Source organism: Scatophagus argus, chromosome 11 (assembly GCF_020382885.2).
Source record: "Scatophagus argus isolate fScaArg1 chromosome 11, fScaArg1.pri, whole genome shotgun sequence".
Taxonomy (NCBI): Eukaryota; Metazoa; Chordata; class Actinopteri; family Scatophagidae; genus Scatophagus; species Scatophagus argus.
This window is the reverse complement of record NC_058503.1, coordinates 5,151,575-5,177,027: the sequence shown is the minus strand read 5'-3', so window position 1 is coordinate 5,177,027 and position 25,453 is coordinate 5,151,575. Positions and strand designations below refer to the sequence as shown.

The 25,453-nt window shown below is 40.2% G+C and overlaps 1 protein-coding gene across 2 annotated transcripts in view; it reads right to left on the bottom strand.

The window, feature by feature from the left end:
- Positions 1-25,238, bottom strand: part of adcy5 (adenylate cyclase 5) — an 80,989-nt gene extending 55,751 nt beyond the window's left edge. Inside the window, exons 1-2 of one of the 2 annotated variants that reach the window (XM_046405095.1) lie at positions 24,497-25,238; positions 22,907-23,834 (exon numbers count right to left, since the gene is read on the bottom strand). In XM_046405095.1, the coding sequence (XP_046261051.1) occupies positions 22,907-23,834; positions 24,497-24,513 (945 nt within the window). In that variant the 5' untranslated portion in view covers positions 24,514-25,238. The remainder of the gene's footprint in view (positions 1-22,906; positions 23,835-24,496) is intronic. The other variant, XM_046405093.1, reaches the window with a different exon arrangement.
- Positions 25,239-25,453: the final 215 nt, after the last annotated feature.

The following is a 25,453-nucleotide window of genomic DNA, read 5'->3' as shown; positions in this document are numbered from 1 at the left end:
CGCATTCAACAAAAAAATAAGGGTAAGTAAATTTCAGTCCACATTTCTAATGTTTTTTCAAATTATAGCAGCAGAACATGTTAGAATTTGGTGTCTAGGCTCCAGCCTCATCACTCCCCACAGATATGCTTACATGAGATATCTGTGAGTGATGAGCAAACATGTTGAACCTTGCTGAAGCCTGCAGGTGGATGCTGGGGTGGTGGGGCTGAAATAACAGGCAGCACTATCATTAACGGGCAGAGGGTCATATGGGAATTTCTGCAGCTTAAATAGACCGCCAAATTAGGAGGGTGTGTTCAGTGACCAGCGGGGAGAGTGAGGCATGTCACATGTTAATACAGCAGTGCAGCTCGTGTTGACTGAACTAGCCTGCAGGCTTGCTCCATTTAAATAAAATCATGTGGTACAATGTGTTTGCCTTGTGTCAGGTGATTTGTTTAAGTACAAAGTAAGACCATGAATGACATGCCTGGGAACATATAAGTAAATTAGAACAGGAACTAAAAGAGGCTGTGTTTGAGCTCCTCATGGTAGGCTGTGAGTGAGTGAGGAAAGAATAGTTTGACCAGTGGGGGAGTAGGAGACACAGGATTTAGCCATACTTTGGATAACCTGTGGCTGTTTTATACATATTAGACCCATAAATTTACAAAAAAAGGTGGATTAGGCAGCAGGAGTGGCTTGAGAAGTTTACATTTCAATTCCTCTGTCAAGTGTAGGCGCATTCAAAAGGCCTGTGAGCCTGACATTGAGAACTGGTGTGTCATATCCAGTTTGGATACTTACTTTTAGCGCTCCCATGTAAGCAATATTTGTGTCTCTGAGCCTTATGTCTGTCTATTATCCAGTCTGCAACAGTTTCTCCAAAATAACAACTGTAAACTCTGTATGCAACCGAATAAGCAGAAAAACAGTCCAAATCAAAACCCTCCAATCTGTCGGAGAAAACTGACATGATACAACAAAACACTAGTTCACTAAATCAGCAGAATTTATTTGAGGTTTCCATTAGTAAGGAATAATGAAAGAGAGAAAGATCCCCTAACAAGAGGAGTTATATATGTAAAGTATGTCCAGTTAGAGCCTGTTCTAAGAAAATCTGTACATCCTGCATAATCAAAGGATGTTTAAGCACATGGAGTCACTGCAAACACAGTATGTGAGGGAACTGTGGCCATATCAGGAGTAGTAACAGTTGAATGAACCAATAACTCGTGCTTTGGCGAAATAAATGAAGGATGTGTGAGGGTGAGATAAGCATAAGGAGTGTGTGTGTGTGTGTGTGTGTGTGTGTGTGTGTGTGTGTGTGTGTGTGTGTGTGGGTGGGTGGAAGAAATAGAGAAGTAACTAGCCTCCGACATACCAAGCATACCAACTCTGACCCAGCAGGGGATAAATATTAATGCTCAGTATGTGCGAAACTCTGTCCTATTCAATACATGCGTAGCCAAAAGTGGACATTGTTACGTTCTATTAACAATATGTCAGTGTGACTAAAAAAACGAATTAAGATCATTTTAAAGTCCACGTATACAGTATGCAGCGCAAGTGGATTACGAGGCATTGATGTAAGGAGAACATGCACATGACTGCATGACTCATAAAAACACAAAGGACATTACAATAATATATAACAAAAAATACATCATAATTTAAATTATTTTTTCAAAATCTAGTCTTTTTCAGAATGTGCACACACTAACACACTGCTCACGGTTAGTGATGATGAGGGGCTGTCATTGTGCTCACTCTGTCATTCTGATCTTTGCTCAGTGCAGCACATGGTTAACTTTTCTGTATGATCTAGTGTCTTTACAATTATAATTACTTATTCAATTTGCTTTCCACAGAGCTCAGCACATCTTTCAATTGTCAGGCTATACAACATAAAAATGAAGCCTTCTGGGACATCTTTGAAGATACTTTTTTTTTCTTTGCATTTGTGAAGTTCTAAGATTTAAATTGGCTTCAAAAATCACACTGATGATGTTTCGTCAATGCACGTCTTCTATCACATCCTACATTTGTTGTGTGGCTATGAGCTTACTAGAAACTTTCAATCATACTCTTGCAATATCCCTGCCACAGCTGCCCTCCATGCGCCAATTTTTGGCACTGTTAATTTAAGTAAGTAAGCATTGTTAATTTAAGTAAGTTTGAAGTCAATTTGAATTTTCTTGACGTAATTAAATTCTTTCAATTAAACTCTTTCCAAGCATTGGATAACCATCTGAACACAGAAAAAAATAGCAAGATGCTAAGAAAAAAGTGCTAATAAGCTACAGCTCTACTGCAACAGGGGCTTTAACTGAGGCACATGTATGCCTGTCAGTTACATGTCCCATGCTTCTCTGCACCGCCTCCACTTGTTTCCACAGTTTTATCCACACGGCCCTTGTGATGTTCTGTGTCTGCCCGTCTGTTGTGTTTGGGTGTCTGGGAGCCAGCGGCCATGACAGTTCTGTCTGGGTGATCAAACACACCCACGCTGTGCTTTCCACAACACCATGCCAAAACAGACACGAGGCCCTCAAAGGCTGTTGGACCGAGCCTCAGTTACAACTGGCCTGTTCAGTGACAGTTTACACTGTAACACCTTTCAAAATATGCCAACTGCAGTGCTGAGCCTGCCAAAACCCTTCAGACTGTTGTTTGGTAGTGTCAACATTCCCTTACAACATACTGTATCTCTACATATCTGTAACACCTTATCTCCAAAGTAGTTCAGTAAAGTGTCTGTGATACTTGCTTATCTGGCCATAAACTATCCAGTAGACCAAACTGGAAGTAGTTTGGAAGGTAAAATATGACTGGGTCCAGTCATAACAGCTAAATATGGAAAATCTTCAGGATAGCGGTGGAAGGGTTGTGGCAAACATCACTTGTGTTATGAGTGTGTGAGTGTGTGTGTGTGTGTGTGTGTGTGAGTGTGTATCTATATCCATAAGTCAGTTACAGACAAAAAATGATTTGATTCAAAGGAGATTTTCCAGCTAACAGACTCATAACTCACACACATGACCATAAAACTAGTCACGTGTAAATCTCGAGAGCAAGTGTCTCATCCTGTGTCCGTTCTCTGCCTGTTGGTGTCTTTGATCCAGCAGCTGTGAAAGCTTGTTTTCGGGGTATGAAAGCCGTATTATGAGTTGTATCAATGTGCAAAAGAGAGGGGCAGTATGCAGCATGACACTTCCACCACTCTGGTCCCTGCAGGTAGTAGGCCTTACCATAACTTTACAAAACAGTAAAAATAAATCATCATTTTATGTTAAATAAGTATAGACAATGTTAATGAATGCATGTACATTTTTGTCAATAATTATTTCCGTCATTATTGAAATGCATTCAGTACAGATTTAGAGGAGGCGTCACTCCTGCATCCTCATCACGAGGTGAGGACTTCTGAAGTAGTGCTGCTGCGTTTAGCTGCCGAGGCTAATCTGTTTTACTATTTGGTATTTTCTTTTATTCTATTTTTATTTTCTCAACTGCTTTACTTTCCATACCCAACTTTTTATTTCAGGCTTATCACTCTCCTCTCTTTAGTAGTATATTATTCCATATTCATATTTTATCTTTAAATTATTTTCTTTTCATATCCCACCTTTTATTTCTGCTTTTACTAACGCTGTTCTAGTATTTTATTGTTTCAGTACTTATTTATTTATAACTTATTTATTCCCTTTTGTCTGTTTGTCTTATTTTATTCTTTAATTCTTAATTAATTATTCTGTATTTTTTTAATATATTTTGAATATTTTATTTTTACAATTATCCTACCACTGGTGTTTCCCCATTGCATATTAGGACAGCGTTTAAAACATAATAACAGTCATAGAAAGTGTATGTATTTATGTGTATGTGTATGTGTGTGTGTGAGAGAGAGCATGTGTGTGTGCATGTGTAAAGCCCTTTGGGTTTGTGAACAGTGCTATTCAAATAAAGTTTGTCTGTTTGATTGATCAATCGATTGATTACATTTTTCATGTTACCTCACAGTCACGACCTAATGAGAAAAGTCACCAACTGGTCAAAAGTACATATTTGTATGTTTTATGCTACTAAGTCAGATTCACTTCGCAGACCTAATGTGAACATGGTGTCTCTGGTCCAGAAGCACCTGATTTCAAGAAATTTTTAAACTCGAGAGGCTTTCTTGTATCTTAGATACATTTCTGTCATACAGCTCAACAACCATCCTATAAATCCCTGAGGCACGTTTACATATTACAGATGTATCCATTTAGGTTCAGTCTGGCACTCACACAAGACAACCATCTAACAATCAACTGAATTTCAATAAATCATTGTGCAATATTCCCCCATCTCCGAGTGCAGTACAGTGACTTTTTACTGCTAATGATTTAAAATGGTGAAATACTGTAACTATCGTGTGTGTTCCTGTATAGTTTCTTTTTAGAAAAAAAGTGCATTTTACTTTGTATACGTTTACTCCTATCTGCCCCCTTATTTTGCTATGCTTGTACTGCTGTGACAATGAGAATTTCCCCACTGCAGGGCTAATAAAGGTCTATCCTATTTTATCTTAACAATGGTGCTCCTTTGTAACAAGGATGCTGGAGGTTTAGCTCAGAAAGCCTTGAGCAAGACACAAGACTAAGAAGGAGGAGGTGGAGGAGAGGAGCACAATATCAAACACAGCTTGGTGTTTTCATGGCAACAGCTTCAGCAGCTTTCTGCAGACTTGATTGCCGGATGGATGGTTGGGTGAGAAAGAGGAGGTGTTCACTAATATTAGAAGCAATGGTCGCTTCATTTCCTCTCGTAATACACGTCTCACCCCGTTTGATGGTTTAAAAGGGAGTAGATTAGTCTTACAATGTAAATGAGAACAGGGACTTTATGCTTCATTGTTCCACGCTCCCATTAGTGAGCCTTACGAAATCTGTTATCACTGAACTCTGCACAGAAGAAAAGACTGTAGTGGAAGTGCAAATGCAGGAATTTTCACTCCGACACTTATAGAGAGGAACTGATTCTATGTTTGCAGTAACGGCACATGTCAGTGTATGTCTTATAAAACCACACTATTGTGCTCTGTAAGACTAGCATGTTTTTCCCCCCAAATCACACTTCCCTACACATATTTACAAGCCCTCACTGGACAGTTTGCTCTTTTAACAGTGGAAATTTGGCACAGATATATCAGTAAAAGTATTACACTTAACCACCTTTGCTCTGGTGTACTCTTATATAATAGCCGTTGTATGTTAACCTTAAACTGTACTTGCAATCCAAAACAACCAAACTTCCTAACTTTTTTTTTTCTTAGTGGAATATATAATATACATAATATGTTACATATTATTATACACAAAAGTCAATCCTGACGACTGTGGCGTTTCAGGGGTTGTGGGTGTGAAAGTGAGCTGTTGCTATTTCATGAATAGCTCATTGCTATTCATGGGGACTTTAAATTAAACAGAATTTGGAAGGGCTTGTTCTTAACTCAGTACTCTAATTTCTGCTACTTTATAGTTCTACTCGACTGCAACTCACTGGCAAATATTGTACTTTTACTCCACTAAAATCAACTGATGTGTTAAGTTACTAGTTAGGCCTGCTTTGCAGATTTAGATTAGTACAAAACATAAAAAAATAAATACAGGTTTTTATTGGAGGTTAAGATAAGCGAGATAAGACATTATTGATCCGTGGTGGAAATTCACAAGCTACCCAGTAAGATCTAGAAGAATTAAAATTAGCCCTGCCTGTCCTCAACATCGCAACATATGTTGACATATACATTAATGTATGGAAAATTATAATTCAATAAAATATACATTATTCTGAAATGGGATCTAATGTATAATGAGTTTGGTGCTGAAAGTATATTTTCACACTAATAGTTTTGTACTTTGATCTGAGATCTGAGTACTTCTTTCTCCACTGTTGACATGTCAAAACGAGCATGAGTGCAGGGAGTGGAAATATGGTGTTTCACGCTAATTCAGAGGCACATGACGTGAGGAATTATAAAGCTGTTACTTCAAGACAAAAAGCCAAGGATTCGGAACCAAGAAGCTAAAACTGGGGCCTTTTACAGCCTTTTATCTGAGTGGCTTATTAAACGTGCACATCAAAACCAAATCCTCTCAAAACGCATGCAATCTCAGTGTATTTTGGCTTGCCTTTCAACAGTTTCAATTAACAAAAATCATGTGTTTCCAAATGCAGACACCATTTTCAAAAGAATGTTCTCATAAATATGTTAAAGCACATGAAAAATATCCCTTTAACCCAATAATCAAGGTAAGAAAAATGATTGGTCAGTTAGTCTTTAACAAAATATCTCGGCATCATATCTCCAGAATAGTCTAATAATCATCTAAAGGCAATGCTACTTTTCAAACTTGCAACATCATTTGGTTTTCTGAACAATGTGCCTCCAAGTTAGCTATTATGGACTCCTGACGCTCCAGATTTTATCCATATCATACATGTATGTCACACAACACTGCATATTATCAAGTTATTTCTGACTGTAAAAGTCTATATTCAGCCATATGCATCCACTGCTTTTTGCAGCTGTAAAAGTACTCTAGGAAAGGTTCTTACTGAAGAAGCAGCAGAAACAGTTCTAACCAATGACAGTTCAAACTAATCCCTGACCTGTGGCTCCAGAGCAGTTGTGTCCTGCTCAGACTTTGGAGCAACTGATGTTCAAACTCCATCCATATAAGGCCAGGTGGGGAGACTCTTGAGCCTTATCACACCCTGTTACTGCTCTGCCTTGCAGTCATAATACATGTGGAAAGCATCACTTGAGAGGGATCTGAAGGACTGAGGCTTTTCCTTGACAACCAGCCACACAATAATGATAACCTCAGAGCTGAAAGACGGCTCTTCCCGCCCGATATGGACCATCTGTAATTTTGAAGCCAGTTTTGGCTCAATCTAATCAGCCCTTTCTAAATATAAAAAGAGTAAACAGATGTGCAGACAACCTTTTTTTCTTTTGAGTGAGAATAAATGCACAGACAACAGTTTGTATAACATTAGGATGCTACACTTTAAGTCACAGCACTTAAATCACTAAACACTTTGTAAATCTGTTAGCTCATACAACATGGTTCCCCACAGTGAGAGTCTGCAATACGTGTAAGCTACAGTATTAGCATACGAATACTGTTGATGGCTGAAGAGTGGATGCATTTGCAATCTAATCAAAAACAATCTATTTTTGTCCACTACATGAAAACCATCTGATAATGAATTAATAATCTAAGTGGTTCAGCAGTCTCTGGATCCAGCTTCTTTAAAGTGAGACTGTCAGTGAAAACTGTCTTTCTTTGTTGCCTAGACAATATAAGTGCAGAAAAGAGTTTTTCTATTTCTGTTTTCTGATATTTTATATCCTAAATAATCACAAAAATAACCAACAGCCCAAGGAATAATGAAATTAATAAATAGCTGAAGCCTTTGATCTGTTGTCAGTTGAGATGAATTTGTCTATCTGTTAACATGTCTGCTCCCCATATGGGACATTTGTGCTCCAAATAGCTCTACTCCCCATGCAGGAGGGGTAATTGGCAATGGTCACGCTGCCCCACATCCAGCCTCTGTCATGCACCCTCTCTCTCTCTCTCTCTCTCTCTCTCTCTCCAGAGCAGGCTTTCTCTCTCACAATGGTCTCTCTATACAACTATGAAGGGGTCTGTGGGAGTTTGAGTGAGGTTTGATGCCAAGTAGACCAAACTTGTCTGCTGTGTAAGTCCAGGAAAATCAACCATCTGTTTTTTTAGAATAAGATTTGTGAAGAAAGTAAGCTGCTTAATTAATTGAAAATACATAAAAATTTCACAGGACTGATGTAAGCTACATAATCAAGTCTGTAATTATCATATCAAGGAACATTTCTCACACTGTCATTTCACCGGTGAGTCATCTGTAAATGTGCAAGTGAATCTTTTGTATGAGTGAGAGAAAAACACCATACTTTCTCCCTCTCTGGCCATCAATGACCTGATAATGACAGAACAATAAATTTGCATTCATTACTGATCATAATGGAATTACTGCCCACAATTACCATAATGGCACATAATGGGCTCAATGGACTCTTCGTGCCACCTTCACAAAGGCAGCCTATGAGGCACGTTATGTTACCGTGCATACAAGCACACTTTGTGTCGGTGTGATTACGGCTCTTCACCGGCACATTCTGAAGACACAAGTAGCTGCAAGCTGCAAGCAGCAAGCAGCAAGCTGTGGTTTTGTATTAGAATATTTCAGTTTATTTTTGAGGTTTAGGTTTTCTATGCTACAAGAATCTGTAGGCTGAGCAGCCACAGAATCACCTTGTATGTTCAAAAGAAGTTCATAGACATTGGCGGGAGAGATACTGAGATTACAGACAAAGATATGGATTTGGCTGCGAGAGTAGTCTCAAAAGTTATCGTGAACATTTTCAAACTTTTTCCAACCATGAACACAAATTCAAGTTGACCACATTACTGCTCAGTGAAACGTCCAGCAGCAGCAGGGAAAAAGCTCTGATTAACCGACTGTACGTCAGCTTCCAAACACCAAAGGCTACATTCTGCTTGCTGGTGAACACAGAAGAAGAACCAGATGTTTTGAGTTCATGGTGACCAAAACAGAGATAAAAAGAAAGTGAATATGGACACAAACTCGACACCAAGTTGCTCCATAACTGCTGGTTGTGCATGCAGGCAACTGTCAACATGGGATGTTCACCATATGGGATGATAACTTTATGAGGCGATTATATACCAATATCGTGTTTACAACTTGTTCCGCTGCTCCTAACATGTCAAAAATGATTAATTCTGCTTTAAGGGATCATTTTTGTATAACTATGCATTAGTGTGAATGCAAGCCCAAATACTGCAGAGCAACCCCTTTTACATAGCACATAGTCAAACACTGACTGGTGAAGCTTTATAAATTTATTTCATTTATAACTGGGCTTTATGACACTGACTTGCCATAAAAAATCACCAAAATAACCATAAATATGAATGCTGAACACTGCAAATGGACAGAAATGGACAAAGTCAACAAATGCAGCTCCATCACCAAAGACAGAACAAATAAAACATGTAATACCTCTGACTGGAACCACCTTGTCCAATCAGGGGCTGTGGTTATACCGTGAAGCATATGGTCAGGTGCAAGGTGAATAACACAGTAAATCTAGCCAGGAGAGAAAAACTGTTTCCCTGGATATCATGGATGGATGGTTTTACACAAGACCCCAGAGACATAAACATCAGAATACAGGTTGTATTCATGAGGGGATCCGGTTCCTGTTCCAACTACAACCGACGCAAAGATCTGCTGTCTCCATTCGTCGGGTTTCTCTGATTCACTGATTATGAGGTAAGAGTGTGAGAGGAAAACATCCTCTATGCAGCCAACGGAAAGAGGGACCTACCTAATAAAAATGGATGTGACACAACACACGCGGTCGTGCAGAAAAACAAAACACAATGTCCTCACTTGAAGCTGGGTTACATTAAAACACATTACTTTGTCTTTGCTATTTTTAAACCACCAATCTCTGTCTGTGCTTACAACAAACGTCTCCAGCTAAACGTTATAGGTCAAGAAGTTTACTCTGGACTGAAGTCTTGGTCTATGAAGTCACTCCAGCTGTGGACAAAAATGGCAAAAAAAAAAACAACAAAACAACAAAAAAAATACAGTCCCTGTTCCTCAGGCTGGCAGGTCGGTGGACTTACTCTTTCTGCCATCGTGCACATACAAACAATGGAGCAGCAGTTCCTACTTACACATAAGAACTATTCTAGGAAAAGGGCACAATCCTCTAACGATTTGGTTGCACAGTAACAAGACAACAACAAGCATCACTGATAAGAAAAATATGCATTTCAAACAATGTTTCAGGGCATCTGACCGATCGTAAAAGAAAAAGAGCATTTGAATTCATGTGTGACAGAAATCACAGTTGAGATGTTGACACAAACCTCTTCGCTTTTCTTTCTCGACAATTTGCCTTGTAAGAGTTATCACTATGCTGAACAATAATCTAGCACGGGAATGCAAAAACGGGAACTTGATGATTATTGGAGTTATATACACAAAATGTAGCTGAAGAACTGTAGCAGCAAAACATGCTGCCTATAAATGACAACTTGATCTGTAAGAATGCACAACACAGGAAATGCTTAATGGACTGCTAGGACGATGTAAAGTGGCATAAATATTCACAAGCAAATTATAAGACTGTCATACAAAAAAAAAAATCAAGTTAAAATTTATACAAAAATAGTCGTAGTCTTACCGCAGTTTATCATTTCATGCTCCACTCTGGTGAAGCTGAGCCACACCTAAGTTATTAAATGAGGCAGCATTAGATCAATTACCAATGTCTGATAAAATCAGCTCCATTTTATTTATATAGCCTAATATCACAAATTTATACACAGAACTCAAAAACAATCTGCACCACATACACACCTATTTTTAGATCCTTGATTTGATTAAGGGAAAAATAGAAGAAATAAGTTATTTACAAAACAAATGAGATACGTAGGGACAGACAAATAGGAACCAAAGAGGATGACATACAAGCAACCAAAGCAGTAGAGATGTTTTAAAAAAATTCTTTAGTATATTCCAAAGGGAGTTTATCACATAGTGTGTGCCACTAACTAATGAAAACATGACTAACTTAAAGACTTGTTAGTGTAGTCCACGTCTCAAAAGTGAAGTTGAAATATCCCAGATAGGAGCGCTGATATCGTTTGTGCATGAATGTGTCACGAGTCAGACAAATGATGCATTATTAGCTCTGGCCCACTGAATTGACTCTGAGAGAGAATCAGTCACAGAAACAGCATCTTTTTCTATGTTCACGGAGAGAAAGGATCAATAGATCCTTGTCTTAATTGGTTCAACTACAATTGTGCTTCTTAGAACAAGATGTAGATCTTTTTGCTGTCAAACTACAAAACAAAACATCACATTGGCTTTACCTCCTGTCCAGAGTTTTGCCTTTGTTACCGTACACTGGATAGATGAATAAATAAAGACCTTTAATCAGATTATATCATTCAGTCAGCAGTTCATCTGCTTGGTGTCCCGCACTTTCAACAGGAGGAAATAATCTATGTGCTTTGCTGTGTTACAGATATACGTTTCAGATGCCAGTACACTTAGAGTGTACATTGTTAAAAGACAAAGCTCTCATTAAATCAGTGACTCATTCATAAAAGAAAAACCATGGGAGAAACCATGGGGAAATGTCCCCTTGTCTTCCTCCTATCAAAGAGCTGTCAACAGCAGGTAATACAGCAGCCACAGAGAGTAGAAAATGGGAAAGAACTATTAGGCTCCTGACAGTCACTCACTATAGCAAATACACCAAGTCAATACTGAGGATATGAAACTGTGCTATCAAACTAAGCTTAAAGGTGTCTTGTGTCACAAGCAAATCAATAGCACATTCATATTAAAACATACGTAAGCCATAAAACAAAGGTCATAATGGTAAAGTACATCATGAGTGTTACAGCCAACACAGCTCTCTCATGTTCCCCGAGGCTGCAGCGGTGAAATGAGTGCAAGAGAGTGCATCAAACCACCAGCATTATCATCAAGAAGTAACATTAAATGAAATGTAAATTTTACTTATTACTCACCCCCATGCACCTGCTATCTGTTATAAACCCTGTTATATGGCCAGAGTGAGTCACTGGTTGTACTGCAGACTTATTTCTGATTTTAAAAAAAGGTGTCCTGTGAAGTATTCTTGTGGACCAACAAAGTGGTGCTTAAGGTCATTGCTTCTCACCAAAACACACTGTGTGAATCCTTGAGATCTAACAAATGTGTTCAATTCATTTCTTTTCCTCATAAAACATTTGCAAAGCTCTGAATTTGCGTAAAAGTTTAAGCGGTTTACATTTTGTGACTCTGTCTTCTTCTTCACCGCCTTTGCTTTCACATGTCCGCGTTTCTTGGGCTGTTACCACCACATGCAGATCAGTGGAATAACCTGAAACCCATATGCTTGTGTGAGTGCATGTGCATCTTTGGGGGTAGGAACATACAAAACAAGGACTCAAAACTCAGCATGGTGCCTTTAAGTCTTTGTACTCATTTTTCACAGTAAATACATAATTTCTTTTGTACTTGTCACATACATGCAGCATTTTTTGTGCATGCTAGAATGCTGACTGAGGAGGTTGTGTTCAGGTTTCAGCAAAAGTTTGGTCTGTAGCATTAATGTCATGGAAACGAGTTTGATCTAAACTCACGCCTTCTTTGCGGGACAACAAGTCCCCGTTAAGCCCTAATACCCATTTCTGGACACTGGACATAAAACCCACTAACTAACGCCCACCAACTAACATCTGGCTTTTGTTGTCAGTGGGAAAGTGCACAATCACCTGTCCATTCCCATGTCAAATGACCCTGCAGCAGCAGATGTTATGACACACATGAAGTTAAGAACGACGGCGGGTAACAGGTTTCTTGTGTCTCTATGGAAGAATATTTCCAGAGTATTACATATAGCAACATTTTCCCAAAACACTGCTGGTTCTGTGTTGTTGGCATTTCAAATGTGATGCCTGCAGTGCGCCATAGGAGGATCAAATGACACGCTTCAAGTGAGGCAGTCAATTATCCCTTTCAGTGCATTTGGGCCTTGATGCTTACTAAACCATAAAGCTGAATGGTATGACACAGTCAGCAGAGTGAGCACAAAGCATGAATCACTTTTAATACTTTAAACTCCAGCACAAAGTTTAAAAGTAACCTGTAGCTCAGGGGTAGCGGGCCTGAATAACAAATGTACACCACATACAGTTAAGGTTCAGGACACTGAACTGAATGCGTCGTGATGGCAGTAAATTTTGTTACATTATCTAGTGGGTTGGAAATGTTTTCATGGGAGGCCTACGGAATGCTGCAGGTTTCCCTCCAAGTGCAGTGACAATGTAACATTGAAAATATAAAATTCATCAAATTGCGTTCTCAACACACAACAGCCCAGTTCACAATAGATACGATCTCAGAGCCCACGTAGCCTCAAGGATTATTTCACCCAAAATACAAAAATCTTATTTTCTCACTTAGCCCTCGTGATGTGGTTCCAGATGGATAATTTCTGTTCTCTCTGTTGAGGCTTTGAGATATGTGTCTCTAAAAATGCTGTTTCCACCCAAATAATAATGGAAGAGAAAAAATTTTTAGCTTGGAGCTACTACAGGACAGAAACATTGCATCTGAAAAAAATCCACAGCTCCATGATGGTGGCAGTACAATTCTCAAAGGATGGAAATAAACTTGGTCACATAAAACCAAAACTGTCGACACAGCTGCATATTGCTGAAGTGAAGTGACAGTATGTTTGTGAATATCCTGACGTTTTTTTTTTTGGGTGAACCATTCCTTTCTGAAAACGATGAATTTTGATTCTGCAGCGTGATTCATTCGCTGACACCTCATTAAGGATAATGGCTTTCCTCTCCTGGTGAGAGCACATCAAAGAACTGGTAGAGCGTTGTTAACCTCACAGAATGAACCAACCTCAGCGCCAATAAGCCCAGTCCTGGAGGGGAAACTCCAAGGCTATGGCACATGACCAGGATGAGGAGAAGCTATTTTTAAGAGGGTAAATAAATGAGGCCGACAAAACAAAACAATATAGTACAGACATATGAAACAGTATCACTCAACACCATGCAGCAAACACTTCAGATTTTAAAATGCTTGTATCGAGCACTCACGGACATGATAATGGGCTGTTTAGTGCAACCCTTCTACCATTACTGAGTGGAAAATAAACCCGCTATGGCTGTTAGGAATGTTTAGAGATAAACAAACAAATAATTGGATAAAGGTCATTAAAGTTGGCAATGAGACATAGTTAGCGGCTCATGGGCATCGTGGCCTGACATTTACAGCATATATCAATTTCTGAGCAACATCACTATATGTGCATGCTTCCCCAAACTTCTGAATTCTGGTCTTCAGTTGTAGACAAATTGAAAAGAAGAAATTTCCATTTTCAGGTAAAACACCTCACAATGTTCCTCTATGACCAGTTTGAATAGTGACTACATTCTCCCTGATGTAAATGCTTTGTTGTGAAAGAGGCCAGATACCATGTCTGGCTGTTAATGGGCTTATTAGAGAAAATGGGAAGTGTGAAAACAGACCAGAAGTGTGCATGTTTCCAACATATTTTTTTCATTGACTCAATTCTATAAAAAATGTGTATCAATAAAATGTCATCTTTTATTGACAAAGCTCCCCCTGCCACTTATTGAACGACTGCTTTTCTTGTATTCCATTTTCACAAATTTAATTTCGTAAGTATTTTTTCATGTTTTAGTTTTTGAATGTGCTCTAAAAATAAACTGACTAACAGTAAAAAGCATGTGGGTGACATCAGTTTACTTCCCAAGATTGAATTATTTACTGTCTAATATGGTCTCTAGGCGGGTTTTAAGACAGTTCTCAGATGGCTTACTGAGAAAAGCACAGAGTTTTTCTCATAGTCTAAGAAATCATGGGCTAACTTTATGCATCATCTTCTAATAATGTAAACAAGGCAAATTATCACAGACTTGAAGCGGGAAAAACCATTCCCATGTTAGTAATCAAGACCCAGAACACAAATTAGATATGAAAGATTTAGATTTTCCTGGTGACCTTCAAATTCCATTTAAACAGATGACAGAAGTGCTGTCAGAAAAGAACTGGGATCAGAATCTGGACTGACTTCTGAACAGGGACAGGGACAGACAGACTCTCCCTTTAGCTCAGCTCTCATGCTTTCCAATCACAATGCATTCAAGGTCTTTCTATTTGTCAAATGTACGGCAGTGACAGGAATAACATTGCATAGTCATTGAATAGTCATTGCTCACAATGAAATGATCGAGATTCAAGCTCTTCAAGCAGTGCAAAATATTTCAAAAGTGATATCTAATATCTTAATTATAAAATGATTAAATAATTCAACATATACAAGTAAAGGTGTGTAATTGTTGGTAGCTGTAAATGCAATATATCAGTTTCATAGCCTTTCGTTTGCCTCTCATACTAATACAAACCCAAAGCCCCCACAGTGATCAGCTATGGGTAGTGGTACAGTATGGTTATAACATGTCCTCTGAAGACATCCAAAGCCAAAACTGTTACAGCCGTTCTGACTGAGTGCACTTGAGGGCAGGATGAAAAGTGTACCCTCCCCCTGGCTGCATCACACTGCCGCCAGAAACATTCTGTCAATTCACACTTTTAAGAAGGCTCAAAGGTCCTCAGATGTATTAGTAGTTTTAATAGTGCAAGGGGATGTGGTGGTGGGGGTGTCTTTCTCCATATACAAAGAGGAACATATAAAAAAAACATGAGAATCCAAATTTTTGTTGCTGTCAACTAATCTAAATAATCAAAACTCAGAAGCCAGCCAGTGACTGTAAATGTAGTAACAGCATGAAAAGAGGCGTACAGTTCAGTTCAGTTGTCCCGAACACACTTTCTGCAGCATGGTTGATTAAAGATTCCGAAACTGTTTTTTGTGTTTATCTGATCAGCTCTTCTGACCACCGACTAAACTAAGCAAAACTAGGCCGATAACAGTCAACAGTATGTCACGCTCATGGCCCTGGTCTTGCAGTCGCACAGCATTAATCCTGATCACAACCATCCTCCTGATGAGATACTTGGCCCCTCCTGAAAATAAGCAGCAGTAAAGATCCTCCTCAGCTGACTTTCAGGGGATGTCAAGTAGTGAAGGGTTACATACACAGTATATAGAGTATGATGTTCATGATCAATATTGCTTAAGGAACACATGTCACTCTCAGCGCTAAAGGCTAGAAATCTAATGGCCTGAGCAGCTCCCCAATACAAGTTGAAAAGAATCTGCACTCTTCTTACGACATAATAAAAATACCAGGCTAACTGCTCCTAGACATGACTAACAAAGCTTCCAGATTCTTTAACCACATGCTATTGGTCAAGGCAAAAAACCCCACTCCAATACCAAACCGAAAAATGGTTAACAAGAAGCTACTCTCAGACTGAAGAGTGAAGTGGTGAGAAATGGCAGCTCAGTCTACATATCAGGTTAGAAACAATCTGCTTTTGCTCAGAATAATGAAGATTAGTAGGATTAGCAGCATAGCATTTGTTAGCACCAAAGCAGCAATAACAATAAAAATCATCACAAAACTGGCCTGGTCAGCAAGAAGCTCTCTGAGGAACGGTCTCACTCGACGAATAATTCCATATTAGAGATGTGTGTCATAATTATTTATGATTCCCCCTGCAAATAATATCACCATGAGTGTGAATTCCTACATAGCAAACAAACAAATTAAAGTTAATGAATGTCAGATGAGGAGAATTAAGCAATGAAGCCACAACAGCCAAGTGCTGCTCAGCTCACCAGAGCAGAAACACAACAATGTGGAAACTATCCTTCACTTTTAAATTTCACTGCCTGAGAATCTGCACACAGTTACAACATGCAGATACCACAACAAGATTGCATTTTCTCTTTATTAAACATGCCACAAGTTGTTCGACAAGAACAAAATCTTACTAGAATTCTTCAAAGCATTCAATCACAACTGCTTTTCCCTGCAGATAGAGTGTAACAGTAGCATATAGTGTGTAACAGTATGATAACTAAAGGAAAATGCCATGATAAGCTGAAGCAGTTTAACAACCTTTTATTTAAAAATGAATTCAATTTTTAAATGTCTACACGTTAAAGCAGTTTGTTTCCTTTTTTCTGTCCTTCAATATTATATGACTTACAGCTTTTAGTATAGTTTTATATCCTGAGCATCATTGCAAATGGCAGTTATCATTTATGACCCAGGCTGCCAACTATCAGTTATTCCTTTATCTGAATGTTGCCATTACTATGAAGTAATCATCTTTTCATTTTCCACTGCTTCTTTGGAAGATGGACTGAGAACAGGCTGCATCACTACTGTGTTTTTTTTTTAAGCACCAAAAGTAACAAAGAATCTATTTGTAAATGATCAGCCCCTGATAAACTACTGCATTTTTCAAGAACTTTGGCTGGATCTGTGGTTTTATAAAACATAGAACAGACCTACACATGGCAATCGGGCCAATGACAGAAGCATTCTACAGAAGAAGTCTCAGTTTGACCAAGTACAAAATATGATGTGCAGGCAGTCCATTGCTAGCGGTAAAAATAAAAAAAAAAAAGAAAAGAAAAACCTACAGGTGCTCCCAGGGAGGCAATGAGAGGAGTTGGATGGTGTTTGTGAAAAAGGCTCTGTTGCTAAGCTACAGGAGTACTGAGCACACTTTTCTGGACTCACTGGGGAATGCGTCAGCAGTGGTTTCTGAAAGGTACTCGTGCTTGCCCTGCATCCATGTTTTATCCAAATTTGATATCCAAAACATCAGCATCCTCTGTCACACCGCTCGGCCTCTGGGTGTTCACGTTCTAAAATATGATTTAACAGTCAACAGCAGCTGAAACTATATATGTCACAGGGGCTAGGGATAAAAGGTGAACCCGGCGATGTGAAATCTCATGTTTAGATTCTGATTTGGACAGTTTTCCCCGAAGGGCACTTCTTTCTCATCGCTCTAGAACATGTAGCTCGTCCTGCAGCAGAGGAAAGTGGTTAAATGTCTGTCCACAGGGGCTGAGTCTCACAGGGAAATTAAAAGCATGTCTAGAAGCAGGTCAGGACCAGGAGGGACGGATTTAAGAAGGCAGGTAAAGGAAGGAGAGACGATGCGGACATCTGTTTTTAATTTCCACACATTACGGGCACCAGGCAATTTTATTAGACAGGCAGAAAACCCTGTTAACTCTGGAATCCTGCCAACTGTGACTGGTCCGTTTACATGCCCTCCATGAATTTGGAGAGAGAGCAGAAAAAAATGGAAGCAGAGCTTTTCAACCACATAGTCTCAGGAAACAAACTCAGGCTGTAACTCGGGAGTTTAAAGTTCCTTCAGCGCACTCATGTTTGCATTTCCACCAGCTCTGAAGAATAGTTAAGATTAGGCAAGTTAAACTAGTAACAGATCAGACTGGATATCATTGTTGTACAATACAGAGTAATTGCATTTGTTCCCTATCATAACTTTCTGTTGTGACGGATACTGATACCGAAACACGAAGAGGTGAAGAGCAAAACATTACAGGATCTTTTGAATTTTTTTTGTTTGTTTTTCCTTAAGCACACAAACCTGTCTACTATTTTTATTGCTCTGGCCATTTTTTACAATAATTGGAAGGAGGATGAGGATTCAGGGATTATTTTATACATCAAAGTCTGTTTACAGGTGCTGGGGGAGTACCTACTGCATATGTGGCTCCAGAGGGAGCTGTGCAAAATCTGAAAAACTGCCTCAAGTGGTGTCACTTGAGTCAGTAGCAGCTGGTGCTGAAAACTACAAGTTTGGCAAAAAAAAAAAAATCTGTGATTGACTAATCTGTGATCGGGTAATGTAGGCACCAGGATTTCAGGAGTAAGAATATGTGGAATATCCATTTTGTGTCTGACAACCTGATGGGATTGCAATGCTAAATTAGCAGAGTACTCTTTTAAGTTACATTATGATTTAATTCATTAATTATAATAAGTTCCTATATCGGATCCACACAGTGCTGTTATTTGGTGCTACTATGCAACAGCATAGTTTTCACTTGTCCAATCAAACCACACCACATTAACTACACACTACACTAATCTGTGTGTCATTTACTAGTTTAACCAATGAAGAGTTGTTCTAGTAACAGCTCAGAAATAGTGTATCACCAAATAAAATATCAGTTTTGAAAATGAAAGTGAAACCTCATTTTTCACAATGTGATTTCCAGCACAGCTGTTCAAGCTAATGAAATGTAGCCTTCTGACAGGCAGGTTTGACTGACATCACATTTCTAAAGGCTTGGGGAAACTCAGCATGAGAGCCCACACATAAGAAGCAGCATTATCTTGGGATCTCACATAAACAGCAGTGGACTATGTTAACAGAACGAGAACAGATATGCTAAAAACAACAGCACGGTGAAGAAAGAACAACAAATACAGCAGCTCGTTCCCACACACTCCCATCAACACATCAAATGACAACGTGGCTTTCACAGAGAATACAAATAGATGCAGGGTCACATGCCATTCACGCAAAAAAACTAAACTATCACTCTGGTTTTTGCTTATATAACCAAACATTAGCTTCCCAAAAGAAACAAAAGGAAGAAAAAAGTGAAATCCTACATCCTTTCTCTGGGGTTCAACACATTCTTCGCCCATCAAAGATGACTGAATAGGAAGACATGACTGTTCATTCAGTTTTTGAATGGTGTGTAACTTGTTCTCTTGTAACATGTTCTCTTTCTAAAGTTGGATACACCAGTGGTGGCCCAGATATGGTGTGGAACATTTTCTCATTTCTGGAGCACATTGTCTTTTGTTAAATAGCTCACGTAGTGCTGCTGTAACAGCCTCCACTTGACTGGGAAGGCTTTCCACAAAATCTTGGAACCTGGCTGCAGGGATTTACTCCCTGCAGGGATTTAAACAACAAAAGCGTTACTCTCAGTGTCCTCTGGATGTGGATACAATGCATTTCAGCTCGGTTGTGACTGATGGAGATGATCCATTGTCCACTGGACACTTGGGAACATCTCACTTGTTGCTCTTTCTCCTCTACGTTCATGCACTAGGATCTGTTTTAGCTAGACCAACCTCTCTCGTGCATGTTTTTCATTTGTGCTAACTTTGTCTGTATGTGCATACAGCTCGATTAGCTCTTATTTGTTACACTCATTCCTCTTCTAAACTCTAAAGCAGGACATGGAATACTATAGTCTTCTGTTTTGCTCATTTAAATCATTTAGACAATACAGATACAACATTAATTCAAGATCACAATGAATTAGAAGCCTAAATTCAATAATAATATGATTCCTTATAGTAATATTGAAAATGTGAGAGACTCCTCAAAGACACTTTGCTTCTGCAAAGCTTCTAGTGAACACTGCAATCTCAGACAACAGACATGAGAGGTTAATGAGGTTGCCTGCTGATTTTGAGTGACAAGGCCTGATAAGCCTGGGAAAAACATTTCTTTACGGCCCTCTCTTTGTGCATAAGGACCATGTTGAAACCGGAAAGGGCCTTCCCCAAACTGTTGTCCTTCTGTACCCTCTTGTCAAAATGGTAAATGGGCTGTATTTATATAACACTTTTCTTATCTGAACTTTCACACACACATTCATACACTGGGGGCTACAATACAATGGTCGAACCTTCTAATTAGTAGATGACCATCCTGCCTCCTGAGCCTCAGCCACCCTATCTAAAATATAACTTGACATTGTAGCAATGAGATTTTACTTCTCTTGAACAAAGGGGCCTGGCCCAAACCTTGGAAGACAGTCACAGACCAGTAGTACAACAAAGTATATAGATGAGTGTCTCAAGTATTTTTGGCTGTAAAGGGTGTTTAAAAATCCAAAGATAAACCGTTTTTGAGTTAAACCATCTCATTTCACTGAGATCCTGGGATGCAAAAACCATTAACAACGGGCTCCTATCTCCATTTTCAGTCTTTAAAAAAGCACTTACTCTAAAAGAGCTATGTTGTTTGAGAAAATGTTTATGAGCAGCAAAATGCCTGATAAAAACCGTTAATTGAGCTAATAGCCAAAACAACGTGGTGGGAGAGAGGAGCTACACATTTATAACTTACACAACAACGACACACACAGTTTGGAGTTAATAATAGTGAGTTGTAGAACTCAGCAGATGATGCAATTTAGTGTACCTTCAAATAATGGAGGAAAATTAAACCCATTTGTGTGAGCACCTTTATTGCAGACACAGTCCACCAACGTTGGAGAAATGTTTTGAAAGTAATATAAATGTTGTAAAAAATACTACCCGAGGCATTTGGATTTTATGAGGAACCCAAAGGCTCTGCGGCACATCTAAACAATATCATCTGAAATAATCAACAGCAAGCTTATTACAAGTCCAGATGAAGTAAAACAATCATAACAGTCTTTCCAAAGCTAAGAGCAAACACATACCTCTTCTGTGAGCCAGATCTGAGCACAAAGTGCAGTTTCCTCTTTACTTCATAATAAAATAATTAGCCCTGTATGTGATACATATCCAACAGAAGCTGAGAGGAGGATTTACCTTAGCTGTGTATCAAGGTTGCTGCTTAAAGATGTTCTGAATGAACCCAGTCAAAAATAAAACATGAAACCCAAATGTCAGGTAAACATTCGCTGCATTCTAATGTGTTCTCAAAAAGGTCATTATGTGGAAGAGTCTGTGGCAGGAAGTAACAGTCACACAACCCATCCCGACAAGAAAACATATCCGCGCTAAAGCAATTACTGTTCAACCCTAATGAACTAAGATCTAGAATGTGTGGCTACAGTAAAACATTTGCTGTTGATGCATTATGAATCACAGTGAGATGTAAATGTTATAGTTGATTAAAAATATGCAACAGAAGATTGTGACAGTCAGTCAGAGAGACAGATTTTTGGTGGTTTTCTAATTTTTAAATAACAAAATCCTTCAAAATTACAGTCCAATATAAGAAAACTGTGCCTCTGTAATAAGATTAACCTGCTATCACATTTCTTTTTTCGCCATCACGTATCTCATGTTGTCCATGTAGCTGCCTCTTTACACGCTGTCTCTCACATCAAACAAACTCGACTAAGATTTGGCAAGACAAAGGAAACAGCAAAGTTCAACCAACTCTGACCATAAAGAAAAATCTGACTGTAGTTTGTAAAGACGGACACATAGTTGTCTGTAGTTGATACAGTTTCCGTGGCAACCAGCAGCTATATCCCATGGTAAATTCTTTGTCTACCAATCACAAGCTCAATTTGTCAATTAAGATATTTCATATGGTGGTGCAGTGGTCAGCAGTGTCGCCTCACAGTCAGAGGGTTCCAGGTTTGAATCCCGGTCTGGGATCTTCTGTGTGTAGTTTGCATGTTCTCCCTGTGCTTGTGTGGGTTTTCTCCAGGTACTCCCGCTTCCTCCCACAATACCAAAAACATGCACAGTAGGTTAACTGGCTACTCTATGTTGGCCCTAGGTGTGAGTGTGGGGTTGTCTGCCATTGTCCAGAGTATCATTTTTGTCCTTATATCCCCCAGATTCCCTTCTGTTTTGCCCAGTTACCTCTCACGTTAATCTAAATGCTTCTCTGACCATCCAAAGTGCACCTAACCTACAGCTGGTCTAAAAGCTGTTTGGTTACTACATAATCTTTGGGAAAACATGAGAGTTTGGGCCTCATATGCTTCAAATTATGTAGGTTTGGACCACATCTGAAGGGAGAAGTGTTCAAACGTGTTTTGAATCATCAGACTGGAGACAAGTAATGAAGAGCCTTTAGTCTTCTGAGTGCGTCCCACTTCCACCCCAATATCGCTCCGAGAAGCCTGGCTCTCTTTTGCATTTTTGTAATTTTGATGTGACTAATCACACACTATGAGAGAGCCTCACTTCAGCAGCATTAGTGGTTTTGCACGTTCTTGAACACAGAAAAAGTGACATTAGCAGTAGTAGTAAAGAACTGACCTTGCATGGGGTGGTGGTGTGCCTTTTTCATTTACCCTCTTGCTCCTTAGAAAGTTTGTGCAAGTCACTGCTGTGAGGAACTTTATCCAGTACCAGCACTACACTATCAAATACATCTGCTGATATGCTTCACATACTGCTTGTCACAACTATTTGTTGTTCTATTTGACACTAAGAGTAAACAAGCTCAGCAGCAGAAATCCTTAATGAAAACAGCCACACTCTGCTATGCGTTATAGCGAACAGTGTAAGAATAAGAATGTCGATTACTGTAAAACTTCACAAGCAAAACACATCGCTCCACATACCTGTTTCCACAGAAAGCTGTCCGTGCCGTTTAACATCCAAGAAACAGCCACGTGGATGGACGAAAGAATAATTCCAGTGATGACTGCGGCGCGCATCCTGACGGGCAGCAGAGTGTAGATGACATGGATGAAGAACACGGTCCACCAGATCCCCTCTGAGGCACTTCTGGGCTGCACGAGCAGCACTCCGATCACCTGGATCACCAACACCATCAGGATGACCGCATAGCACACAATCCACATATGGTCCTGATGAAACCCGTTCCTGTTGCAGACTACCATGAGTACAAGTGTGAGGAAGATGGCTCCGGAAAATACCACCACATAAGTCACGCTCGGCCTCGCTGTCCCACCGGAGCAGTGGAAGCCCAGCATGACCGTGAAGACCAGCACCAGCACTGCCATGAGCATAGTCAAACTGCTCTGGTTCAGACGGAAGAAGTAGCGCTGGTAGAGGCGCTCCAACTTTTCCGACTGGAATTTCTTAGATTTGAAAATGTGCATGACGCTGGTGCAGCACGCCACTAAAGAAAAGTTAACTTCGGGCATGGCCTCGTCCTCGTCGGTCTTCGGCTTGGATCTCCGCTCCTCCAGACCCAGCTCCACAGACTTGGGTCTCACCTCGCCGTCTGGACGTTTCGGGGACGCGCGTTTGTTGTCTCGGCTCTCCTCGCCATGGTCCTGCCAAGCCGACCTGGACCTGAAGCTGACCCTGCTGACGGTCGTGGAGGTTCGCCCGGGCTGCCGGTGTTCCAGATCATCCTCTTCCCTCCACCGACTGTTTGTCCGGGTGAGCTTCTTGCGCGGGGACTTAGCCGAGTATGGGCACCCATTGGCCACGGACTCAGATTCGCCCCAAGCTGATCTGTGTTCGGTCCCTCCCCTTAACCCGGGCGCACCGACTCCGGGTGGGCTGACACTGTTTGATCTGGACATAGTGGAGAACGGGAGGAAACAACAAAAAGTGCCTAAACAAACACTGCGGGGAAAGTTTTGTTCATCTGAAATTTAATCTAAAAAAAACTACTAATCCCAAAAATGATAAACGCTTGCTTTAAATTTCTCATAGTCAGTTGTTAGTTGTTGAAACAGCATGGGCGCTTAAAATCTAAAAAAAAAAAAAAATACAAACTGAGAGTAGGATGATCTCCCACTTTTAGAGGCAAACATTCATTCTAAAATCTTTTAAAAAAAACGAGATTGGATTAGACAGAGCAATAACCCGGAGTGACGAAAAGCTCTGGGAATAAAAACAATTGAACATGCGCAAAAGTCACAGGGGAGCCAGTTTCGCCACGACAGGAGGGAACATTAGACCTAGGTGGATTTGGTTCTACATCATTGGGCCCAATTAACTGACATCCATGGAGAGACTGCACCTGTGGATGAAATAAAACCATTACACAACTCAGATAGTCCCCAGAGATCATAGCGCAACACCATCAATTACGCTGTGAACCCGTTACATCTGCGGACATGTTTCCTATATTCATGCAAAGGGTTTGTGTAGAAAAGACGGAGTTGCGGGGAAATAAACAGGAGAATCTCATCTTGGCGCCTTTTGTTTGGTCCAGTCAAGTCTTAATGCACCTGTTTTGACCACACATTGCAGCCTGGACGGCGATGGGAGCCTCACGTTTGCCCAAAAAGCATCATAACAACCCTCGCACACTTGCGCCGATCGGAGCGGAGGAGAAAACTCAGCCGGTCCTCCTCCTCCTCCTCCGCTGGCAGCCACAAAACTCAGCTCCTTGGTCCATGTTAAAGCCCGTGTAACCGCACGGTCAATTTAGCCCTAACCTCTGCGCCGAAATCGATGTCCAACAGCTGTCCATCACTGCTCAAATCCCCAGATAGCGACTCTCGGTTTGATTTGCAGCCACACTGCACGCACAGCGAATCCGCGGTCGTACAACGGCTGCATTTCACAGAGTGTCTACCCGGTGCGAAAGTGCGCTCCCGCAGCCTTGGACAGTCCGATCGGTGTCTGTTTGGAGCGTGGCATCATACCATATTTACAGCTGATTGCTGCTGCTATGACCATTCAACCAAGTGTGCTTCCTGCAGCCCGCCTCTCCGCCGCACTTCTATTGGAAAAGGAAGGAAAGTGAGTCACGCTCTGACGCGCTTTCATTGGACGACAGGCTGGTCAGTCAGAGGCTGTGCGACCCCCGGGCGCTTTCGATGAATGGGCGGATCTGTTCTCACAGCTGGATAGCCCTCACGCTCACACCCACCCACACACCCACACCCGCACGCACGCCCACATCCGCACACACACCGGGGGCTGACTCTTCCATGAGTGAACCTCATTTCAGACTGACTCATCTCAGTTTAAAATAAAGGGGTGAAGATTTTGCACATAAACTTTTTTTAACGGACAGTTTTTGCGAGGAATTTTTCAGGACTTCCGTTATTGAGCAGGTGTTTGTTATTTTGTTTCAATAATTTGAATTTTAATCGTTTGTTCCTGTCACTGTCCTTTGTTTTGTACTACATGCATTTACTCGTGAAGTACCTCTTGTGTAACTTTTGTTCTAAAATCAA